Source organism: Rhea americana, unplaced genomic scaffold, assembly GCF_003343005.1.
Source record: "Rhea americana isolate MKP2758 unplaced genomic scaffold, rheAme1 scaffold_90, whole genome shotgun sequence".
NCBI classification, from domain to species: Eukaryota; Metazoa; Chordata; class Aves; order Rheiformes; family Rheidae; genus Rhea; species Rhea americana.
Genome location: NW_028187089.1, coordinates 975369 through 998698, shown reverse-complemented (window position 1 = coordinate 998698; position 23330 = coordinate 975369). Strand labels below are relative to the sequence as shown.

The 23330-nt window shown below is 42.9% G+C and overlaps 1 protein-coding gene across 1 annotated transcript in view; it reads left to right on the top strand.

Annotated features, from left to right (window-relative positions):
• The window catches only part of LOC146584664 (vascular endothelial growth factor receptor kdr-like), a 180655-nt gene that overhangs the window by 66675 nt on the left and 90650 nt on the right, over window positions 1–23330 (top strand). The window contains exons 2-3 of the mRNA XM_085324289.1: window positions 11511–11607; window positions 15552–15763. Coding sequence (XP_085180415.1) covers window positions 11511–11607; window positions 15552–15763 — 309 coding nt within the window. The remainder of the gene's footprint in view (window positions 1–11510; window positions 11608–15551; window positions 15764–23330) is intronic.

The following is a 23330-nucleotide window of genomic DNA, read 5'->3' as shown; positions in this document are numbered from 1 at the left end:
TATACATACAAMTATATCTATAGAAGTCCAGTGGGATTGTATTAGTTTAGGGATTATTTTGGGTAAATACTGGCCATTACTTTAATAAACGTGTCACGGCCAAGTGAAACTTAGCTTACCAGCCTCTCTAACTTGAGATTGTCATTTTCCCATCTTCAGTTTGTTTATGATTTCTGTGAATGTTTTTTCCCAGGCCTCCATGATATCAGAGCTGTTTTCCGAAACAAGTCTGACTGCTATAAACTATTATTGAAGGTTGTTTCATGATTATACTTTAAATATAATGGGGACTAGATTAGATTTATGAATACAGCAGTAGGCTTTGGGTGCCTGCAGGAYCAGACACCAGGGCAGATTTTAGGCAGGTCTGAAACAAGAATTACTTTATTGACTTTTGTCAAAAATTTCAYTACACCCCGACAGCTTCTCCTGTTAGCATCTTTCCGGGCATGTATGGGAAAGTCTTCCTTAACATTTCACGTTGCCAGTTTAAAGTCTGACCTCTACTGGCAGTAGGGATGAATTATTAACTGGTGTGTGTATAGTTTATCTCCTAAACGCTAAACTGAAGGCAGTTTCTTGCTTTCAGAAGAATAAATCCCATCGCACTGTCCCTCTCATCTGCCTTGTTAACAGAATGACCTGCAGGTTGCTTTAATTTTGCCTTGATGCTCCATGTTTCCTCTCCAGGAAATGCTGTTACRTTGTAGGAACCACTGTATATATTCCCAGTCTGCCAAAAGTGTGTAATAACATCGTGATTGACAACTAAAGACATATYATCATTTCATATCCACACTGAAAAGAAAATTACTGGGCTTTTTTGGAATCTGGTGGTTATTGTCACTTCTATATTGAAAGATTAGAAAGGTATAAAACTATATAGAAGAGAAGACCTATTAGAAAYCTTTTCTACCAATGTTCTGACCCAAAAGAAGTCCCTTCTTTTTAATGAAAAATCCAGCTTAAAGAGCTTTATTCTTATCCAGAGTAAAGGCAACCACTTTACTGCAGGTCAAAAGTCCAGCATAAATGTTAAAACCGGGTAGGAACAGGAGAGGAATCATTGCTTGCATCAATAGAGATTTACTACTTGTTCTTTCACGAGAGGTCCTGGCTTACATCAAGATAGTTTTCAATAGTGACTGATTCTTTCTGTGCAGGTTGGGGAATAGTTCTTGGAACAGAGTCAGTGCAACAATTGCTTTCATTATTTGCAGCTGTACAAAACAAGTAARTTTGAAAGAAATATAAGAGGGGTGCCAAATTCAATGCTATTGATGTGAGTGAACCGTGTTTAGTGCAGTGCTAAATGACACACGTGAAGTCTGTGAATTACTGCTGTTGACTTTTCAACCTTACATGTCACCTTTGATAAATGAGCTAATCTGCTGATAGCTACTCAAAATAATAAAGTAATTTAATTAAAGGAATTTTAAAACATTGCTTCCTTAGCATCCAAAACTCGCTGCATACAAATTATCCTGCATAGAGCAATTCTGATTAGATTAAAGGGATGAATGTAGTGTTTTGACAAGATGAAATCCTAATTTGGTCCACAATTTACTGTCTGTAACTATGAAGAAGTGTTGGGGTGACATGCAGTAAAATAATCTATCCATGCATACACAAATAGGCTCCCAGTAATTCACCTGTGGTGACAATTCTGAGGTGACACAGTGAGATAGGAAAGCCTGGGAAGGACCTGTGGAGACCCATCTGGACAGTCTTCTGCCTTGCCATTTTATTAGCTAGTGCTCTGGAAGAAGGGGAGAAATCTTGCCTGGAGTCACTTGCAGATTGGCGCTAGAGTATATCTGAAGACAGAGTAGCCATAAGTCCTTATTTCTTGAGTCCTGTGGGAAGAGTTGAAGGGCAGGCAGAATATATGCTGTGGTGGATTGCAGTGACTGAAGACCGRTCACTAAGATTGCGCTGGGAAAGTGGAGTGTGGAATCCTGCCTAAATCTTCGTAGGGCCTCCTTCAGATAGTTGGAAATGGAAAGATCCCTATTGACCTCCACGCACTTGGGGGCAAAGCGCCTAGGTTGGAGAGACAGAGCTTGCCCTTGCGTAGCTGCTCCCTAAGCTAGTGATCAACATGWGTCCTTGTTCCTCCTTGGACTAGAAGCCTTGCTTGAAGAATGTGTCCTCTCTTCAGGATGGTCAAGTCCAGTAAGAATGAAAGCTATATCTGGAGCTCCTCTGTAGTAATCCTGTCTGGGAATCATTGGAAACACTTGTATCTGTAATTCTAAAGCTTTTTCTCAGGAAACTCTGCTGGGGGAGAGATAAAGACTGTTTCATACCCCACATTTTTTTTTGTTTTTTTCCCCCCGAGAAGTCTTTAGTACATAGCATGGTCTCTTTTTTTTCCTCTCTTTCTCTCCCACCGGGTCTACATATTTGATAATCAGGGAGACGTGCCAGGTCTCCTCTTTCCCAGAGGAATTGCCATCATTTGGATCAAGAAAAAAACAACATTCCCAGCCTTTTTTCCATCGACATGAGATTACTGCATTTCCTAAATACTTTAGACTGTGCTTGAGTGCATGGCAGATGATAGCAGATGTTGCCACCTCCTTTCCCAGATCTCATGTTTATTTTATGGCTGTAGATCTAAATCCTGGACTTGTCATACAGTTACAAAGAAAGAACATGTCCCCTCTCTACATAACTCAGTGTAGGCACTGGGYAGTGATATCTCTGTCATTCTTCAGGACTCTACACTCTGCCGTGTCAGAGAGAAAACAATGGCTCTGATTAATGAGCTGCTGCTGCTAAAGACCAAACAATTTTGACCTACAGTTGCTTTCTGTGGCCTCTTTCCATAAATCTACAACTGATACAGTGATCCACATGATGGAGAGCCAAAAAAGCACATGGCATCGCACGGTCAGGGAGTTGCCTTTGAGCAGGTGTTGTCAAAATGCAAAGGTTATATTTTGAATAGAGAAAAACAGAGTAAATCCTGTTAATTAACACAGGATTTTTAAGTATCAGCACACAAAGCAATCAGGTGACCTTGCTGAAGGGTTTCTGTTGATTACGGAAGGAAATCAGAGCAACCCTGTGCCACTTCCCAGGAAATGCTGATGCGTCTATGGGTGAGGGAAAGCCTTGTAGGAACAAATCACAAGAGAAAGGCCAGTGTCTTATCTTATCTTTAAACACTTGCTCTACTTAGCAAGTTGTTTTTACTGTGCTAGGGTAGATGTCTCCTCCACTTGAGACTAATGATTTAATTTTTTATTGTTGTCACCAGGAACATTTACACCCAAACTACTGTCTCCTGGCTGAGCTACACAAAACTTCTATTTGTGGAGGGCAGAGAACAAGAACTAGTGTGAACTACTCCCCTTTCTCATGAATCAGCTAAACAAATACTAGCTCCTCTGGCTTGGAAAATCAACAAACCCATGAAGCCTGTTCCTTTGCCAGCAAATACTCCTCTTGGGTTAGCACTAGCAGTAGAATGCCTTGGGAGAATTTTAGCCATCTCTCCTGATGAGTTAGTGATTGCTAATTTAATTTTGGATGAACTTGTTAAGCTTTGTAGGAATGGAAGCTCTGTCTCTGGCCTACAAGTTGCTAGTTATGTTCCCACACATACCATTGCTGTTGCAGAACTGTTCTTGGGGATTCCTGGTTATTTCTGGGTAGGAATCAACAGAAGATATGATTCTGGCAACCATTCCCCTAAATGAAACAAAGAAAATAGTAAAATCTTTAAGAATTGCTGAGCCATTTTCCTTAAAAATAATTTTGCTTAAGTAACAGCAGTGTAGGCCAGGGAGATAGTTTTGGTAAAAGCTACAGATRCATCCGTTTCGCTGGTTCTTTGCCTTTCTTGCAAAAACTAGCAGAGGAGAGCACACCTCCAGGTGTTTTATCTCTGTGTAGCTGTTTTTTCAGGTCAGTCTTGTGCTCTGCTCTTGCCCCTTCCAGGTCCTGCAGAGCTGTGCGGGCTGCTCACAGCACTCAGCGGTGCTGCAGATGGATGGGTTTCTTGCACTCCCGTCCTGGAAGGTCAAATGCAGCTTTGTGGCAGGTGCATCCCCCATGCTGCAGTGAAACCCAGGGATGGAGAAAGCTTTAAGCATGCCAGTTGCCAGGGCTGACCAATAACATCGTCTCCTCTCGTCACTTTGCTGTCCCAAAGGAAGAATTCTCCCAGAAAGGTATTTGGGGCTTTGGTCGCCTTGCTTATGTGGCCRATTCCCTCCACAGGCCTAGCTAGGCAGAAGGAGGGCAAATGGATCAATGACCAAATGACAGTGAGGTTCAGGTCCCTGAGCAGTGGCAACTAGAAGCAAGCTTGAGTTGGCAAGCACTTGACTTCCCTGGCAGATCTGGAGCGCACACATTTTCCAGAGATAGGCTTTTCAGGGTGACTGTTTTTCCCATTACAGTCAGGTCTACGTCTTGGAGGTGATTAAACATCTGCCTTCATTGTATTTGGCTCTGCAACTGTGATTGCTCCAGAAGAGCTATAAACAAATGTGCTTTCTCTGCTTGTTTTTGATGCTGTGTGTGTGTATGGAGAGTCTGTCAGTTTGCTGACAACCTGCTCTTGCATCTCCATGTGGTTTGGTTTTCTCAGCAAAGGTGGCAGAGATGTCTTGATTTTATTTTGTCCATTGCCCTTAGGTGATTTTTCTCAGCTTTGCAATTATTGCGCAAGTACCATGTAACCAAGATAACCAGTCTGGATATGTGAGGAATAGCTTGGTTACCTGCCTCACAGAATAGCTGGGTTTGGAAGGGACCCCTGGAGATCATCTGGTCCGACCTCACTGTTCATGCAGGGTCATCTAGAGCAAGTTGCCCAGAACCATCTCCAGTCTGGTTTTGAGTATCTCGATGGAGACTCCACAACCTCTTTGGGCAAGATGCAGCACTTGCTAAAGTGTCATTCCCACTTTGTGTAGGAATAGGGCAGAGACAGTCTAAACCCCTACTCCTCTCCTCCTCTAGAAAAATAGTTCACTGAGGAATAAACATGGGTTTAGACCATATCAGCACCTGAGGAGGAAGTCATAGCCCCTGTATGTTAAACACTGTACAGATGCATAAGAAAAGATGAATGGTGTAAATCTTTACGGACATGTTAAGATGTTAACCTCAATATGCTGATGGACAACTGGGGCTTGAGAGAGATCAAAATCAACACCATGAGCAAATCATGAAATGAAGGAGAAACAGTCAAACTGCATTAGGTCTAGAGGGTAAGTTACCCTCAACAACTCCTACAAAGCAACCCATTCCCCATTTCCAGCACACCAGTGGGGCCTCTGCCCTCTGTATTGACTCAGTACCTAGCAAGTGGTCTATCAAGCACTCACTCACTGGCAGAAGAGAAGAAATTTGAGAGGTCTGTTCCTGATTTACAATCAGGATCTTCACCACAAGAGCATCCTAATGGATGCCCAGCAGTAACAGCCAGCAATAACATTTCATTTAGAAAAATTTGCATTTTGAATAGAGACCATAAGACATTTTATCAGTGGCGATATCTGAGTCTAGTGGAATCAAAAACCATATGCCCATCTCCCACCCAAAGTTGCAACAAAAAAAGGGGAGAGGATGAGTCTTTTTAGTTACTTTCTAATGTCTTTTTAAATTTTTAAAGTGATAGAAATTTACTCAATTATAAAAAGGGAAAGGTGATTTAGGAGCCAAAGACTTAAAAATACACCAAATATTTCAAGGCTTGTTCTACCATAATGCTGGCAGTACTGCTCTATCTTCTCTTTTCTTAGGGGGTGGCCTTCAAATAAATCCTTACGCGATTACAGGCCATTAGTTGAAACACAGTTTTTCACTGAATCCTTCAACTTTCTAATTGCAGTGAAAACAGCATTTCCTTGAGCATATGCTCATAAAAATCCCCTTTTAAAACTGGCACCTGCTCTTTTTTTTTTCAAATGTACTCACACTGTGTGCTTGGGATTGGAGACCCTGGCATCTCAGAGCAGAGGCTGCTGTCTCTCCTTCATGCTGTTTAATGCTGCAGATATAAAGCAGCTGGGAGAGACTGAGTGTCAGCGGCTCTTCCCTGGCAGGTAGCATCATGAGTCTTCACCTGCAGGATCCGTATTATTGGTGATCGGGACAACCATGCCATTTATATAGGCCCCGCTGAATCTATGGGGTGTTTTCAGAGTACGGTTATGTTCTTGATCTAGCCTCTGATCTTCAAAAATACTTTCAGTTTTGCAGAAAACATTTAAGTTGCTCGAAGGTAAGCATGGCTCATGGTTAAAAGCATTCCCCACCTATTGCTGATAAACAAACACTTTTTGAATATTGTGTTTGTGCATCTCTCCTCCTCCTGCTAAAATGAGCTCTGAAACTCTGGCTTCCAGTCTCTTCTAATGGGACCTGATGTGTCCCAGGGCCCAGATCTATGCACAAGGGTGACTTTACACACATGAATAGCCCCTGGAGTTCAATCATGCGCATAAAGCTATTTGTATGCACAAATCCTTGTGGAATCAGGGCCTTAGTCGAACCTGCTTCGTTTAGCTGTCAACACAGTGGTCTCCTGTTTGACTAGTCGTTATTTCTTTGTCAGCTGATGCAGGGGTTAGGTGCTCTTTGCTGCGGTTCTTTCAGCTTTCCTCTCCTCTGTGTGCTGCAGTGCCCAAAAGGGATCCGCAGATCCCTTAATCAGATATCATATTGACGTTAGCTGTCACTATATACGGTACCTGGATACATTCAGTCTCAGCAAGCATTTGCAAGTGCTCTTTTCAGGATAGCTACTGGCTAGTTACAGTGCCTAGAGGACGCTTGAAGGAAGACTGTTACAATAAGAAACAAAGATTAAAAATAGTTTTTATCCATGCTTAGCAATGGTGCTAGCAGGAACATTCAGATGTTAGTTTAGTGTGGGAGGGATCTCCCTCAGCCAAGTGAGATAGAGCTAGAAATCATCTGACAGAGAGGTGAGGGAGGTCACACATTACCCTCTGCCTGGGGATCCTCCCACGTTCACCGCTGGCTGTGTTACAAAATCAGATTATGACAGGAGAAATGGTTTTAAGGATACTTTTCTTCTCTGGGTATTGTATCAATCAACCTTTCACATTTCATTCCCAAGGATTTGTGTTGTGTTTGGGGTTTCACTGTCAAGAGAAGAATGGTAAAGGCTAAATAAAAGGTAGGAATAAATTCTTGGAAATAGCCCCCCCAAAACCACCCTGAGTCAAGATAGACCCTGAATCCAAGGTCTTTCTACCTTTCACATGGTAATGCTAAGCTCGCRAGTCTCCCTGTAGTCAGCTGGCTTTGGGAACAAGTTTTTGAGGGCAGGAACCTAACGTCAGGCACTCCAGGTCACTTCTCAGGAGGAACCTGTCTTTCTCCCTTGACTTACAGAGGGCTTGCATTGCTCAGACCTGCATACAGCTCTGCGGGAGGCAATGGGCGCTCCGCTAATTCTGCAACGTGACCTGTTAAGCATCTTAACCCAAACCACCCCAGAGGGTCTAAGGAAGGATGCTGCACCAGCTTCCTCACCCAAGCCATACGGCAGCGTCAGCTTCACAAAGCAGMCGGGAGGTGCAGCCGTCCTGCTGACGCTGGTCCCTGCTCCTTCTCTGCATCTTGCTGCAGAATAGAGCCTCTCTAGCTGTTTGTTCCTCTTGAGAGCTTTGCTATGGTAATGACATGGTTGGCGTGAATACTTGTTTTTAATTTTATGACCCTTGTAGCCCTAGAGCAGGACCAAAATTATTTAGCAGGGAAGGGGAGAATGTTATTTTAGGCCCAGACATTGTAATTTGAGCTGCACAAGCAGACTGCACTAGCTTCAGCGGGACCCCGGCCAGCAGCATGGATCTCCCATTCCACCAYGAGCAGGTTGTAGGCTCTGGGTTTACTGGAGAACCAGAGTGCTACCCCAGAGAGATGTCCTTCATGGCATGAGAGATTTTASAGAATATACACAGTAGCAGTAAAAACTTCTTTTGAGAAGTGCTAGAGTATTGGTTAAAGCCATAAAACGGAAATGAAATATGCGTAAATGGTGAGCATTTGCGTAGCGTATTAAGACGGARAAGCATTGTACCGCAGCCACAGGGCATATTTAAAAAAAATGCTTATAGAAGGCAACATTGGGTTAAATCTGCGCTTCCCAGAACGAGACCGTACCTGCCTGCATTTCACAACTCTAGTAATCAAGAGCTCACCAGCAAATACAAGACCTGCACAAAATGTCCCAGAAGACTCATTCTTTGTACAAGCTAAACAGTATCTCGCTCCAGCACAGGTTCCCTTGGCACCACTGACCACTGCGAAAAAGAATCCAATCCCAAACAAATGTTAGGGTGCAGTAGTTGTGGAAAACAAGGGGACRCGCTGCCAAGTATGAGGTAGCCGGCATGCCTGCTCCTCTCCGCACGAAGYGGCTTTCAGAGTCCGAATGCCTGCTCAAAGCCGTGCGGCTCCTCAAATATATAAAACAAATACACAAGTGGAGCAACTCCCTTTCCTCTCATCCAACAAGCCCTGGGGCCGTCCCCGGCTTTGCCTCTGAAAATGAAGGCCAGCTCTAAGGGAGCACGGGAAGGATAAGCGTTTTGTGCAGCGTCATCCTGCTGCTTTTGGCATTCGGACGTGCTGACCGAGCCCAGCCTACCCCGKTCCCCCAGTTTGGCCTTAGAACTTTGTTCTTTCAGTCCACTCGGCTTTGGCTCTGGCATGGCAGAAAGGGCACGCGCCGTGTTTATAAAACCCCTCTGTCCCCTGGCAGCGGCGATCAGATGGGTGTGCGGCAGAGGAATTTCTACCCTTGCTCTCTATGGGGTAGAAAAGCACTGAAATTACCCTTTGCTTATGCTTTTCTTCAGCTCCCAAGGCCAAAATAAGCTTTGTGAAAGAAGTTGCACAGAAATATAAACAGAATAATTGAAAAAAAACTTTTCTTTCTTTTATAAAAAGCAGCCTCAAATATTGTAAAACTGACCGCTTTGCACTGCGGTCCCATTAGCGGCGCGGGTCTAATGGCAGCTGCCTGGCACTGTGTTGCAGACCCCTCGGGTGGTGTCACCCTTGCTCAGCAGAAGCAAAGCTCAGCCCTGTTCAAAACGCCAGCTCAAGACAGCAGCTAAGCCCCCGTAAGCCCTAAGAACAACTGAAGGCACAAGAGGAACCAAATAAAAGATTATTACAAAGACTGGGATTTTCTAAGTTGAGGCAGCACCTGGCTGAAGTCACAACGTAAACAGCCCAGAGTGTATCATGGTAGTACTGTATCCTTGGAGGGCTGCACAGCACCAAAATAACCCTCAGCTAGCTAATTAAATGATGCTTGAAAAACATTTCCACAGCTACAGGCTGTTTTTTTGGTTTGTTATTGCAAAGAGCAACACATGGTCTTAAGAGACTGGGTTTACCCCAGTACAGTGGGATAAACACATGCGGAAACTCAGGCCGTGCTCCATGTGAACTAGGTGCTTCCAGAAACCTGACGGACCTCTGAGTTGAGTGCAAGGACCTACTTGCCCACTCAGGTCTCCTCCTGTGTGGTTCAGGCCTCCTTGGGTTGATTCTTTACTAAATGTGATTCTGCACCCTGCACATGTCACCCTGAACATCTTTAGGCAGATCTAACAAGAAGGCAGAGGAGGGAGCTTGTGTTGGCCAGAGTCCAACATTGCATCGTCGTTCTGCAGTGAACGTTGGAGCTAGGCCTACAGCAYCAGCAGTACTGCGAAACTGTGTGCAAGCGTGCATTTGCATGGGCAATGTCTTCAGCAGTGGTCGGGACTAGTTTAAAGTCTTCACTAAAGGTCCATAGGAAGGGTCAGTCTGTCTTCAGAAGGAGTCTAGAAATTTTGATTTCTGGGCAGAGTCCTCTTTTGGTGCCAGGAGATATTAGCAGGTCATTTCTGATGGGAGTTTGAATCGCTTGTAGAAGCAACCAGATTGTCCAAAGTGGGAGTGATTCACTTGCCTCTCTGAGTGAATAAGCCAGGCAAAGAGGGTTTCRCTTGAATCTAGTAAAAGGGAGATGAGAGGAGAGGGGAGGTGGGAGGCAAGAAAATCACTGCTTCATCCAGTTGAAAAGTTAAACTCTGATGTTTCTCTTTTTGTTAGATATGTTATCAATGTTCTGCTGAGATTAATGCCTCTGTTATAAGCCCAGCTGAATATTTCTGGCTTATCAAGTTCAAGGCAAAGGAGAAGATATAGATGTGAAGAGCAGGAGGGGAAAGAAAACATAAGGCTTTAATGTCATAGCTTTGGAAATTGAGATGCTTATCTAAGCCTGTTTGTCCTTTCCTTGATTATGTTACTCTTATTTTGGACAAGGAAACCAGCCTGGCCAACCTCACTTCTGTTTCTTCTCAGTTCATTCGCTGAAAATTATATCAGCATAGATATACACTCAGATATGCTTCTCATTTAGGACAGTTTCATGTTAAACTTTCTGAAGCTGGTTGACAGGAAGACTCAGAGTGCTGAATCTGCTGAATTCAGGCACAGAAAGCAGCAGGCTTRGTCCACCGGCCAAAGCCCCACACTGGTGTCAGCAGATACAACCTGCTTTCCAGGCCCTGCCGATGACCTGTGAGAGGTCAGGCAGGTCACATCGCTTTTTTGTGCCTTGGTTTTCAGATCTGTCACAGAGTAGCAACAGTGTTCACACACTGGCTGGGAACTGCTTATGCAGAAACTATGCTTTAGTGCAGAGGGGAGCACAGGAAACTGTATCTGCGTTCTTGTTCTGCTGCTGCAGAGGCTTAGGAAACAGGACTGTTCAGAAGACATCTCCTGAGCCAGGAGATGATGATGAAAGAGACCTCTGCCATTACTGACCATCATCATTAGAGACATGGCCATCCTCGTCACACTAGCACTGATAATCAGGTCCCAGACATTACTGCAAATTTGCCTTGAATCATTATACGAGAATACAACTACAGTAACCTCAAATAAGGCAGCTTGCTATTTAGTTCAAATGCAATATTTGTGAATATTGCTTTGGAAAATTGTAGGCTTTTGTTTTGCTTTTAATACAGCAGATTATTTGCGGTTGATAACTGGAAGGAGGCACTCCTCAAAATTTTTGTTTTTTCTTCTTCCATTGATTAAAATGWTATGAATTTAAACATTACTAATATCATACATCAAATTATTACCCAAAGACTGAATTCCTTCCACTTTTGTGTGTGTATAATATCCTTTTGAAACTAATTTTTTGTCCTAAAATTGCAATAATCCAGTGATACAGCCAAATCTGAATAGAGGAGAGACTATCAGCAGAAGTGCAGGTGCCAGTATTACAAAAGAGAGAGATGAATAATGAAATGAAACACAAGCTCACTAGATACCATGTAACTCTACGCTCAACTGAATTGCATCAATATAAATGAAAGCCTTGTATGGGCCCCCAAATTAGGCACTATTTACAAAACAAAAAGCTTTCCTCAGCAGTATTGTGTCTGTTCAAAACATACTGAATTGCCTGCCTAATGATGCTTTTTCTTTATTTGGGTCAGGTCTTGCTGAGAAAGAACTTTTTGAGAAACCAACACTGAGCATTGCAAAAGACCACATTGTACTTTCTCCAGGAGACGTCCTAAAAATAAAATGCAGGTAAGGATTGCTCCAGTAGTGCTGGATTCCCTTGGGTCTATTGATTACCTTGGCACAGTACGGCTTCTGGATAGGGGAGAGCAAAGACTGCTGCACAGCCGTGATCCYGCACATGCAATGTAATGGGCTGTATTACAGCAGGGAGGAAAGTATTTAGTCAATGTTCAGCTTGGTTTCTGTACATTGTAAAGGGACCCAGACAAACTCCTGAGTCAGCACATGGGAAAGCTTATGGGAGGGGGATGTATCTCACTTAAGGACATGACTGGAAAATCCTCCTCTGTAAATACGTTCAGATTCAGCTCTTGCATAGMTAAAATGCATCTTTCACTCACTGTGTGTAACTAAATGACACACAGGATCACCAGGGTTTGTAATCAGCCCATTCTATGTATATGTGCTTAAACTTCCTGACCTCAGATATTGTCCAGCCTATGAGATGACAATTAAATAAAGAGCAGTTAGTACATGGCCATTCAAAGATCTGACCTGTTTGAACAGATTATATCCTTTAAATCAAAGATAGCCAGGACTCATAAACACCAGACTGTTGATCATACATTTTGAAAACACTTCAACTCTCAGCACAGTGTGTAGAAACTAGCCCTATAAGGAAAATGCAAAATTTTGGTAATGRCTTGTGTTTATGGGGAGATGATCCTCTAGAAATGTGGGATGTGGAGTGTATGGCCACAGCTGACCGGCAGGCAACTGTGTAATAAATGCAGAGAGTCAGGGCACTTTCTGCTGTGTCAGAACCTGCATTTTCTTGCTCRGTCACGCGAAAGACCTCAGACTGTGATGTAAGGAGGTGGCACTTGTTCTGAGTGTGATTTATAGGCCAAGCTTGTTGTTTTTTTAATGTCTTTAGAGAGTGTTGTAAAAGAGAAGGCTTAAGGTAGTACAAACTATCCACAATTTCTCTCTTTCTCATGCATGCACACTRTTTTTATTTTTAAACCTTCTGGCAAAGTCTTCTTGACTGTTACCTGTAGCCAGTACATGTTTAGTTTCCTGCAACAGAAGTTACTGGAGACAGTAAGAAAACACAATGGGAAGGTGAAACGTGAGCTGTAGTTTATGCTGACACGTATGCCTCTTCGGATCTTTGTCCCAGTCTATTTAATTCATTGTTATAGTGAAAGGCATTCATACTGCATACATCCGTGATGTTTTCTGCAGTGTAAGTCAGTTTTCTCCAAATACCTGCAGCTAGCCGTGTGGCTTTTGAGGTCAAAATAACCTTACAATGATATTTTTAGTTTGGCAAGCAGCAATCATGAAGGCAATAAAGTTTAAACTGTCCTTTTAAATCTAAATACTCAATAAACCATGTTATGTGGACCTGAGTTCAGTGTGGTGCTCCAGGCCAATTAAATCACTACTTTTCAGCAGTTCATTGCCTTCTTAGTCTGTAGGAGCATCCTATTTTCCTCAAATCAACAGATGAACAAACGAATAAAGAAATTGTTATGTCTTTAGCACTTCCGTAGTGCTGGCAGTCATCCCAAATTACTTTATGGATGTGAGGCAATAAATCCACACAGCAGGCCTGAGAGGTAAAAAAGTATTACCTTCCATGTTAACATGGGAAAAGAGGCCCAGAGCAGTTCAGTTACTTGCCTCACATCATACAACAGCAGGGATTAGAAGCTAGAATTGCGATTTCTGCATTTTGAGTGYGAGATCCCCCTATATCAGGTCCTCTGATGTCAATCATGTAGACATGAGCACCTGCACACTCACAAACTGGCCCAGAAGGAAGCTCTGAAGTTATTCCTACTCCCAATGAGCATTAGGTCTGTGTGGACTGCAGCACAAGAGAGTAGAAAGAGCTGGAAGCTGTTGAAAACTAAGGTAACTCAGTGTGAATTTCCCTTCTCTGTCAAACTCCATTCTTCTGAGATTCTTGACCAGGATTTCCTCATGTTTGGCAGCCTGGTCAAAGCTGCTGCTGCTGCTGCTACTGCTGCTGCTGCTGCTGCTGCAACTCCCCTCTGCCAGATCTGTAAAAACCCCAAAGCAAAGGCCAAAGTCTTCATCTTCTAACTGGATAAAATATCCTGGCAGAAAAGGTGGGCACGTTTAAGGAAATACAGATGTGTGAAATCCCTCATCTGTTCTACAGAGCCACTGTTGCAGATTGCCAACCCTGGCAGACATCAAGCAGCAGAGCACAGACCGGGCAACAGGAGAGAGGCAAGGACCGCAGCACTCAGTGGGTGCTGAATATTTGAATGTGAAGTGGCATTGCTCCATATGCAGGGCCACGAGTCCCATTTTTTGACAGAGGTTGTCATTACGTCGTTAATGACGTTAGTAGAGTTGGGAAAGAGCACGGGGTAGGGACTTCCCCATCAAAAAGTAATTCAGAACTCTGAAGGACAGGAAGCTGGTATGACGGATGAGGTGGAGTTGTTCAAGTCAACAGTGCATCCAAAAATGAGGGTGAGGCTGTTCACCAGAGAGGATATTCACACTTTTCTCAGTGTTCTCAGTCAGCTACGTGCTGGAAATAACCTCAAGAATTCAGCCCCATGTCYGCATCATCTTCAGGAAGGCGACAAAAGGACGGGCAGAAACGAGGGCCAAGAGGATGTTTGTTTAAGTATCACTGAGAGTTTACAGGCATACACGTTCCCTTGCTGCACCTATTGCACCGCTAGAAAGCAACAGGTACAGAAAGAGCAGAGTTACTAGCTAACTGGAAATCCTACACAGCATGCTTGTTAGATGAATTAAGTATGATCATCTCTACACTGAACTGATGTGTCCAGACTGAGCTTCTYCCTGGCTATGCTCAGTTGGAGAAGTTCAGAGGGTCTTCCTCCTTCCCCAGCTCAGCAAATGCCACTAGGTCAATAGGAACTCATTGAGAAGGAGTCAGTGAACTCCCTGTGCTTTTGAACGGAGTGGGCTCTCTCTGCAAACACGGAAAGAGAAACTGCCCCCCTTTAACACAAACTGCAACTTCTCCAGAAGAATCCACAGACTCCTGATACTCCATCAGTTTCCACACTGACCAGCAAAAAACAATCTCTTACAGAAAGGCCATAATCTTAATCGCATGAACAGTTACATTCCACTAGAGCCCTACGAGCACATCCCATGCTGAACAGAGCTCCAAGAGCTCCTGCTCCCATGGTATGCCCTGATGTTTCTAACACAACAGGACTAGCACAACTAGTGCCTGTTACCGAGCTAACTTAGGTCAACTGAAAGTTCTCTCTGAGTTCCACAACAGCTTATACAAAGATCTTGTTTTTTGTCCGTGAACTATGTAGAATTGTATTTGACATTAGCTGTGATCATAGATAAGACAACGAATACATCAGGTAGGTGAAATGGTGTATCTGCCCTGCTAGTTTTATGTTCTGACTGCAGTGACGAGGTGARTAGAAAAAATGTGTCTTGAGCAGATACCTAAGATCTGTAATCTGATTAGTTCCAGACCCTTCACAAAATCAAGATTCAGTCACTGCTGATTAAGCAGGAGAGGTGAGGAGAAGTTACGTAAATGTTCTTCTCTTTTGATGCAGCCTTAGAGTTGAAAGAAAGTATAAGTTAATTTAACTGTTAAAATATGCAAATTCTGCAGCTTGGAAGAAACATATAATTTTATCTGGTACTTTCTAATGTTTGAAGCAGCTAAAATATAGTATTATTAAAAGAAAGACATTGTACTGAGGTTGTCTCTTAAAATCAAAATTAAACTTCTCTCTAGGAATTAGCTTGCTAAATCACTGCAGCCTGCTGTGGGGAAGAGTGTTGGGTGATCCATTTTATCTTCTGTCTAGAAATACAAGCACCCTACAGCTTTTCTCATTCATTGYCAAATGGCAAGAGTATGAACTCTGGGAATATCTATATGAAATGGCCAGAAGGAAGCCCGAGTTTTGTCTGGTCATGAACTCATCTTTAATTTTCGTGTGTTGTATTGACAGGGGAGCACCTTCTGTAAGCTGGCTTTTGAGAGAGGAGCAGAAAGAAGACCCCAGGATACACATAAATAATTGCCGCAATAACACGAGGCAAAGCTGCAGCATGCTTGTCATGAGGAAGGTCACAGCAAATGACACTGGTTACTTCATCTGCGTTCATGACAATTTCCCATCTAACGAGGATCTCATGGCCAAAATTTATGTGTTTGTTAAAGGTAAGAACTTCATTTTGATTTGTTCTTGGGGCTTTTCTCCTTTCTGGGCATTGGGAATATAAGCAGTGTTAACTGTTGGATCTGTGCTAGCTAGAACAGGCGATCTAGTCCAGATGCATTAACAAACCTCACCTCCCCACTGGCCCAGTGTTGGACCAAACAGCAGCTTTGGCGTTTTGAAGAAGTTGGATTACATATTGGGTTTCCATGTCAGCTGAATTCACAGGGACACACACATGAGAACTGGAATATATCTATCTTGTTTAATTACAAGACTTGAAAACTAGATTGTCCCATCTACTTTTGTGCCTGAATAACTGATTCATAAACAAGGAGGAAGCAGAAGAGAGAGGATTTAGGTATTCAAGAAGCAGCTTGGCAAAAGCACTGTGATAGTAAGACCCTTTGGAATAAAGGAATTTTAATTGTTAAAAGGAAAAAAAAAAGGAAAGGAAATTTAAAAGAAGTTGCTGTATCAGTTATTCAGGACACAAAAGTAGATGGGACAATCTAGTTTTCAAGATTCCCTGATATTCTCCATAATTCCTCTCTCCTACACATTGATATACTGTTCTGTCGTCCACATCTGAAAGGCATGATGAGTGCATTCTAAATATTTTATTGAAAAATAACAAATTTTGAAGAGATTTTTGGAAAAAAATKGCCCACTGCTCACTTTTGTTTATTTTGAGCTGTCTTTCCTCCRTATGTGAGAATCACTGAATCCAGATCTGGTAATACATGGAAACTTCAGATGAGCATGGTTTTCTGCACGCCTAACAGCAGAACGCCTAAACAGCAATTTCAATAATAYGAATTTTTGTTAAAAGAATATTCCTGGAAAATTCTGGTATTTTTTTCAAATCTACTTGACAAATGCATTATTAAACTGTTGAGTCATCCTGGATCTTCCAAATTCAAATTCTAAGTAGTCAGATGAAGTAGCTGACCTTTTGTGTCTTGAATAGGGTATGACACAAACTCCACTGGCACAGAGTAGCGTTACTATTCTGTTCCCACGCATACTCATGCAAATGAGTGAATTTCATTTTTTCCAAGAATTGCTAAAGTATGATTACTTGAATAGTCTTATTAAAACAGACACTAAAGAGAGAATGAATTTGACTGATACTATTTGAATAGTTCATCAAATCATTTGCTAATAGGAAATACTAAAGCATTTGCTAGGCAGCTTCAGTAGTCTCATGGTACTGTTAACTACGGTGAAACCATGAGGAGGCCTGATGTCCCTGCTAAGGGGATTGGTATATGTCCACACAGCTAAATTAACTTCTGAGCTACCAGGTGAACACATCTGTTTGATTCATGTGGATTAGATTTTCCTGTCTTTCTGTGTATGTTGAAAATAGTCCTCTTCTGCCCTTATCCTGCTGTCCCAGCAAGTCTTCCTCTTATCGGAAAATAGCTTTTTGGTGTTACTTGTTGGTTCCTGCAGTCATTTTTTTCCCTCCTTTTCTATTTCCTTTTTTTCTTATTTTCCCTTGTTACTCTAAGCCCTGGTTTCTTTATCCACCCTACTTCTTGTGCTGAGCTGTTTCCTTTTCTCATTACACACTGCTCAGATGCCCCACATCTAATATTGTTAACTCAACCCAATGCCTAAACTACAGGAAACAGTGCATTGAAAAACTCCATTCTCTGTCCTGATTCAGTGCCCTGGCTGGCTATCCAGGACTTCATTACTCTATGGTGGGAGCACGTGCAGGAAATGTTATAGATCTTTTGGGACCGCCTGAGCATTTTCCTTAAGAAAATAACTCAAGTTATGAAATGCTTACTGGTGAGGACTTGGAACACTGCTAATCTGAAAAAAAAGAAAATCACAGGATGTCCTCTCACTTGCCTGAGTCTGCTATGCCAAGGTTCCCCGTAAAAACAGCAGTGGATGACTGTTATCTCTAAATCACCTCAAAGAATATCCTCTCTCAGGTGCAATTTCATTGTGTGGTACTCTCTCCCTACTCAGACTCCTATGCTTTAAATGTTACGGAGGGAAGTATAGGCACCACCTTGTACTATACACTACATAGCTCAGCTAGCAAGAAAAGATGGTCAGTAGGGAACCATCTAGTCCATGTCCTGCAGAGCCAACTGCTTATCCACTGCACAGAGGAGCTCTAGGGCAGCAGTTTTACCTTTGAGCCCCCAAGTGCTTGCTGAGATTYGACCTGCCAGTCCAAGGAAGCTGCTTAGCCTCAGTGAAATAAAGTGTTTTCTACCTCATCATGGATGCTGTCCACAGGGCATGCTCTTCTTCCCCTGAAATTCCTATATCTATTTGTTGAGTACCATCAAGCTGTTTTGGGGACAAGAAAGCTGTTTGCCAGCGTGGGCTGTACGGATTTGAGCAAGGCATTCAGAATGTGCCTGTGATTCTCTTCAATATTTAAAYATGCCTTTCTAAGGAACTTGGCCCTACGCTGTCTGGGCATCACTAAGAAACTCATCAGCTGTCTCCAAGTGAAAAGCTGARTTCCCTGGGAGTGCCAGGCCAGGGAGAGGTCCAGAAGATACCTCTATGGACCTTCTGTGGAGAGAGTGAGTGCTCAGCAGGGTATTTATACGGCTGAGCCACGTGGAGTGAGAAGACGTTGAGCCAGTCCCTAAAGGCTAGAGGTTCCTCTGAGGTTATAAGCCATTATTGCCAAAAAAGGAAAGGGAATGGTATTTTTCCCTTCATTCCTGGCCTGCTGCTTGACACTGAAATGAGAACATGATTGTATCGGAAGCCCTGCTTATTGGCTATTATTTCCTGTGCTTGCTTCTGTTTTTACAGCCTCCCTGGTGGAGTTTCTAAGCTCTGTTACAATCTGGCAGTCGGCAGCTCTCCCCTCACGGTGCAGCTGAGCCGTGACCCCTGCACATCAGTCGGATCATAAGGGACCCGATGGCGGCAGGGTCAGTCTCCATGCCTCAGCTGTGCACGGACAGTCTGGAGGGAGAGAGAACTCAGGATCTTTATCCTGAATAATTGTTCCCGAGGCCTTTTCTGCTTCCCGCTGCAGCTGCAAACCCCAGTGATCTTAATTAAAAAGCAGACAGCTCCCTTCTCCTGTTGCACACCTCCTTGTTGAAAATACAATGTTGAAAACACTCTTCCCTGAAAACTGGTTGCCCACCTAGGAGCCCACAGACTAAAAGGCTCATGTGCCGGCATTTCCACTGCCCATGCTGCCAAGGCCAGCTAGACAAAAGCCAGTGCCACTCACCAGTCTCCTGCAATCACCCTTCCCAACTGAATGGATGCTTCCCTCTGACAGACGTATTCATTTATTTTAACTTTTTGTGATTCCTGTATCAAAGCAAAGTGCAGGCTGACTTTTTTTTTGTCCAATATTCTGTCTTTCCTAAGATGTGTAAAATTTAACATAGCTTAGGAAAGGGAGAAAACAAAAACAAAAACAAAAACAAAAACAAAAAACAAGCAAAGATTTTATCTACCTTCCCAAAGTACCACTCGAGGTCTCAGCCTAGACAGAAGTCAGGACTTGCAGCTCTCAGCTGTTTGAAATACAGGTACTGTCAGCACAGCAACTATTTCAAAGTAAGATGGTCCTCAGGGTGTTAGCTGGAAGAGCGCCCTGTACCAGCTGAAATGCTGCCTCARTTTTTGCTCTGGTTTCCCTTTCTGCAGTCCTTAGCTCTGTTCTGTAATGGTATTAGATTTGTTACACCTTTTTGCTCCACTCAGGCAATGAATCAGGATTAGGAGCATGAGCTAGCTTCTGCTAATATGAGCATGATACATCATGATATATCAGTGATGATTGCCCCACAAGGGTCCAAGTATGCTAGCATAGAATAGTCAATTCCTGCTTGTGCCTAGGGTAGTTCACTCTCTGAATATATACATATGCATATACGTGTATATATGTGTATATATATATGTGTGTGTGTGTGTGTATATATATATACATATATACACACACACATATACACTAAACCCTGGCAAAGACAGAGATCACCTGAGAAGTGCACAGAAAAGGACTGACGTCCCATGGACTGTCATTCACAATATATGCATGAGTTGCATTGATAATTTACGAACTGAAGAATCCTTGAACGCCCTTTAAACATTAGGGGCAGCTTTCCTGGGCTGGCTAGGCCAGTAGCAAATACCTAGGTCTTTATTATTTTGTTAAGCAATATAGTTCTGGAAATGACAGAGATAACCAACACATAATATTACCCCCCCCCCTTTTTTTTTACACGTACCTTTCCCTATTTTTACTTCCCTCTAGCAAAGTTGTGTTCAGTTTTCATTTCAAAAGCTTTGTGAGGCATCAGCTTAAGTGATCTTTTTTTCATTTACTTTCTTCTCTGCTTCTTGGGCATTTTAAAAGCCTAGTAACCCAGTGCTGTAGCTTGCATAAGATCTCCTACCCCTTGGACTCCATCAGAAGGATGATGTTTACAGGCATGCCACAAAGCTCTGGAAAAGGGAATGCGAGCTCAAGAACTTTTGACTAGATATACATAAAATTAATTCTTTCCTTTATTCCTGTTTTCATTTGTTAGATTTTTTTTATTGGGTCTTAGAGGTCCCTAGTGATGTACAGACATCACACGTGCTGTCAGCAGGCAAGCAGAGACATTTAGGGGCAGCGCACTCCCAGTTTCCCTGGTTAGGTTTGGTGATTTTTCAGTACCAAATGAGAATGTACCACTGAAAACCTACAACAAGCTTTTATGTGTTGTAAAAGCCCTGGTGGGCCCCGCTGAACAGGAGGTTTTGGACACTATTACCCTTGCCTTTTCAGCTTCAGGCCTGAGGAGAAGGGTGAGGAGGAAAAATTAACTGTAAAGTCAGAAGTAAGGAGGTGGAAAATCAGAAAGCTGGAAGCTGAAGTCACTGCAAGTTAGGTGCAGGGCAGGGTGRGTGGGCTAATTTGTTTCCATACATTTGGCTTTCAGGACTGACGTTCACATGAACACAACGTAACTAGAAGATGCCCCTGCTCAGAAMTTGAGTTTTGGCTATTTCTTAAGTTCGGGTGGCCAACATGAAGTACCAGCCCTCTAGGCCTGAGCCATAGTGCAGCACTTGCAGGGATTCAGAGCACAAGAAACTGAAATCAAGTTTCAGATGAGACAGAGACTTTTATATGGGGGCTCAAGGGCACTTAAGGCTCCTTATGGYGCTCAAGAGCCGTTTAAGCTATCTATGCGGACATAGCCCCAGGAAAATCTTTCACTAGCCAGTCTGAAGGAAAAGGGAGGACGCATCCAAGCAGCTTGTCCTGTCAAACCATGAATCTCACTGTTTGCTGGGTCCCACAGCAAGAGATTGAGTGAAGAATAGGAACAATTTCTTGCCATTGCAAAGAATAATGAGGGAAGGTGGTACAAGTACTGCATCAGGGCAGGCTCCTCCTTACCAGATGGTGCAGCCTAGAGGTGTGAAGCCCCATCTTTCTCATCCTTTCCCCACTGAGCAAAATCTAAAGAGGCTGGAAGTGCAGGAAAGCACCCCTCACATGAGATCATATTTTCGTTCTGACATTCTTTGAAGCTGATTTCTGCCTCCTTAATTCACTTGACAGTTCACAGAGATAATGTGAATGTGAGAAGTAGACATGCAGGTCCAGGGTGACAGCTCTGACTTGGGCTTTGGCTTGCTTTCCAGAAGATATTACCAGTGGGAAGAGAGCTGGGGCTGCATTTCTTCTTTCTTTTACGCTGGAGACACTGAGACAGCTACACTTGCTGCCAGACACTCAGCAAGCTGAGATAGGCAAATAGTGTCCTGTCTGCTCAGTGTGGAGCCTAGCAGATAAGCCGACTGTCTCACAGAGTGGTGGAAGGCTTTGGCACCCATATTCTAGTCAACAGAGGTTAGGGCCACGCAAAGTGGCAATACAGGCTATGTCAGCGTGCGGGGCCCTCGGTGTTGTTCCTCAAGCTGTAAGTGCCTGATCCAGGGGGAAAGTAGGGCACTCTCAATCCTGAATCAAGACACTCCATACCTTCAAGTCATATCCTAAAGCTGTGCTTTCAAGTGGAGGAGCCTTGTAAGATAGGATGTGAGCAAGCAGCATCAGTTTCTGGTACTAAGTCAGTGATAGCAGTTAACATCGCAGCAGGAGGACTTAACAGTCTCCTCCTTTTCATTGATAAAGATTTTCTAAATGAAAGCCTGACAGTCCAAATCACACACACATTCCCCTATGTCTTCCTTCCCATTGCTTATCCATCCAGAAATTGCTGATTGCTGAGCCTTACCCAAGCTGTGCCATTGGCAGCAGCTCATATAGGAGATCAGTTCTTCAGTGATCAGATTTCAAGTAAAACTGGTGAAGTAATTTCTACAAAGACTATGCTTGTCTAAATTCAAGTGCTTGGGGAACCGTAATTTAGGAATTTATCTGATGCTCAAAACATCATTTCAGCCCAAGAATGGAGATCTTTAAAAAAAAAAAAGAGAGAGAGAGAGAGAGAGAGAAAGAAAGAAAGGTTCCATTTTGGCTTTATTTTGTTTGGCAATGAAACCTTTTAATTCCACAATTTTTGAAGTAACATTTTTTAAGTAATATTTTTCTCTACAAATGTTCTTGTGTTTCTAACTGTAATCTCCAAGGGAAGAATGTATTTCATTTGACCAAAACAGAATGCTTTATGTTGACTCAGAAAGGGTTCTGGRGGTGGGTTGCAGTAATTTTTGTTTTGCCTAAAGATAAAATATTCTACTTTTTGTTTAATCTAAACATTCCACCACCAGTGCTTTTAATTTGCTTGCCAAACTGAAAAAAAAAATCCTTTATTTCTAAAGATGCAGTTTCTGGACAAGTGACATTATAAAAGTTACTCCTGTTCCTAAAAGAAGGTAGGTTTGATAGGTTAGCCTGAGGAATAGAGCAGACCAGGCAATTCTCTCGCAATGCTTTCCAAAATGCTCTGATCAAAGTGTTACTTATCTGCTAATRATCCTTTTAACATAAAGAACAGATTATGAACCTACTCTTAGTGTTCTTGACAGTGATCAAGACAAACTTWATGGAAATTTGTCAAAAAGAACCTGAGACTCTCATCATCCAGGCTTCCCAACTAGTCTACTCTTTTAAGGTATGCCTGAATTAAGAAAGTAAATAGTGAGGGTGAGAGAAATATCTTTAGCAGGAACAAAGAGAGATGCAAAATGAGAMCATTTTGGAATTTCACAGAAATGTACAGAAATGCATGAATGTCCTCAAGAGACATTTAGTGTTCATCATCTCTGTGGGGTGATGGATTATATCTGAAGGGAGAGGTGATGTTTTCTCCACCACTGCAGATATGATACAAATATCAGGAGACAAATTGCTTTCACAACGTATGAAATCTGAACAGAAATGAAAAGTGCCAAAAACCCTGTACAAAATCCTATGTGTGTGTCTCAAGAGGGTGTTTTGAACACAGAGGCTGGTGAGGTAACTCTGAAAAGTAAGGAGCTGTAGGAGAGCGCTCGAGTTTGCAGCACACTGAGTTCCTGGCCTTGCGGGATGCTGAGCGCTTTCAAGTCCCTTTGGCTTCATCAGCTGGCAGGACAGGGCTGGAAGCATGCTGGAAA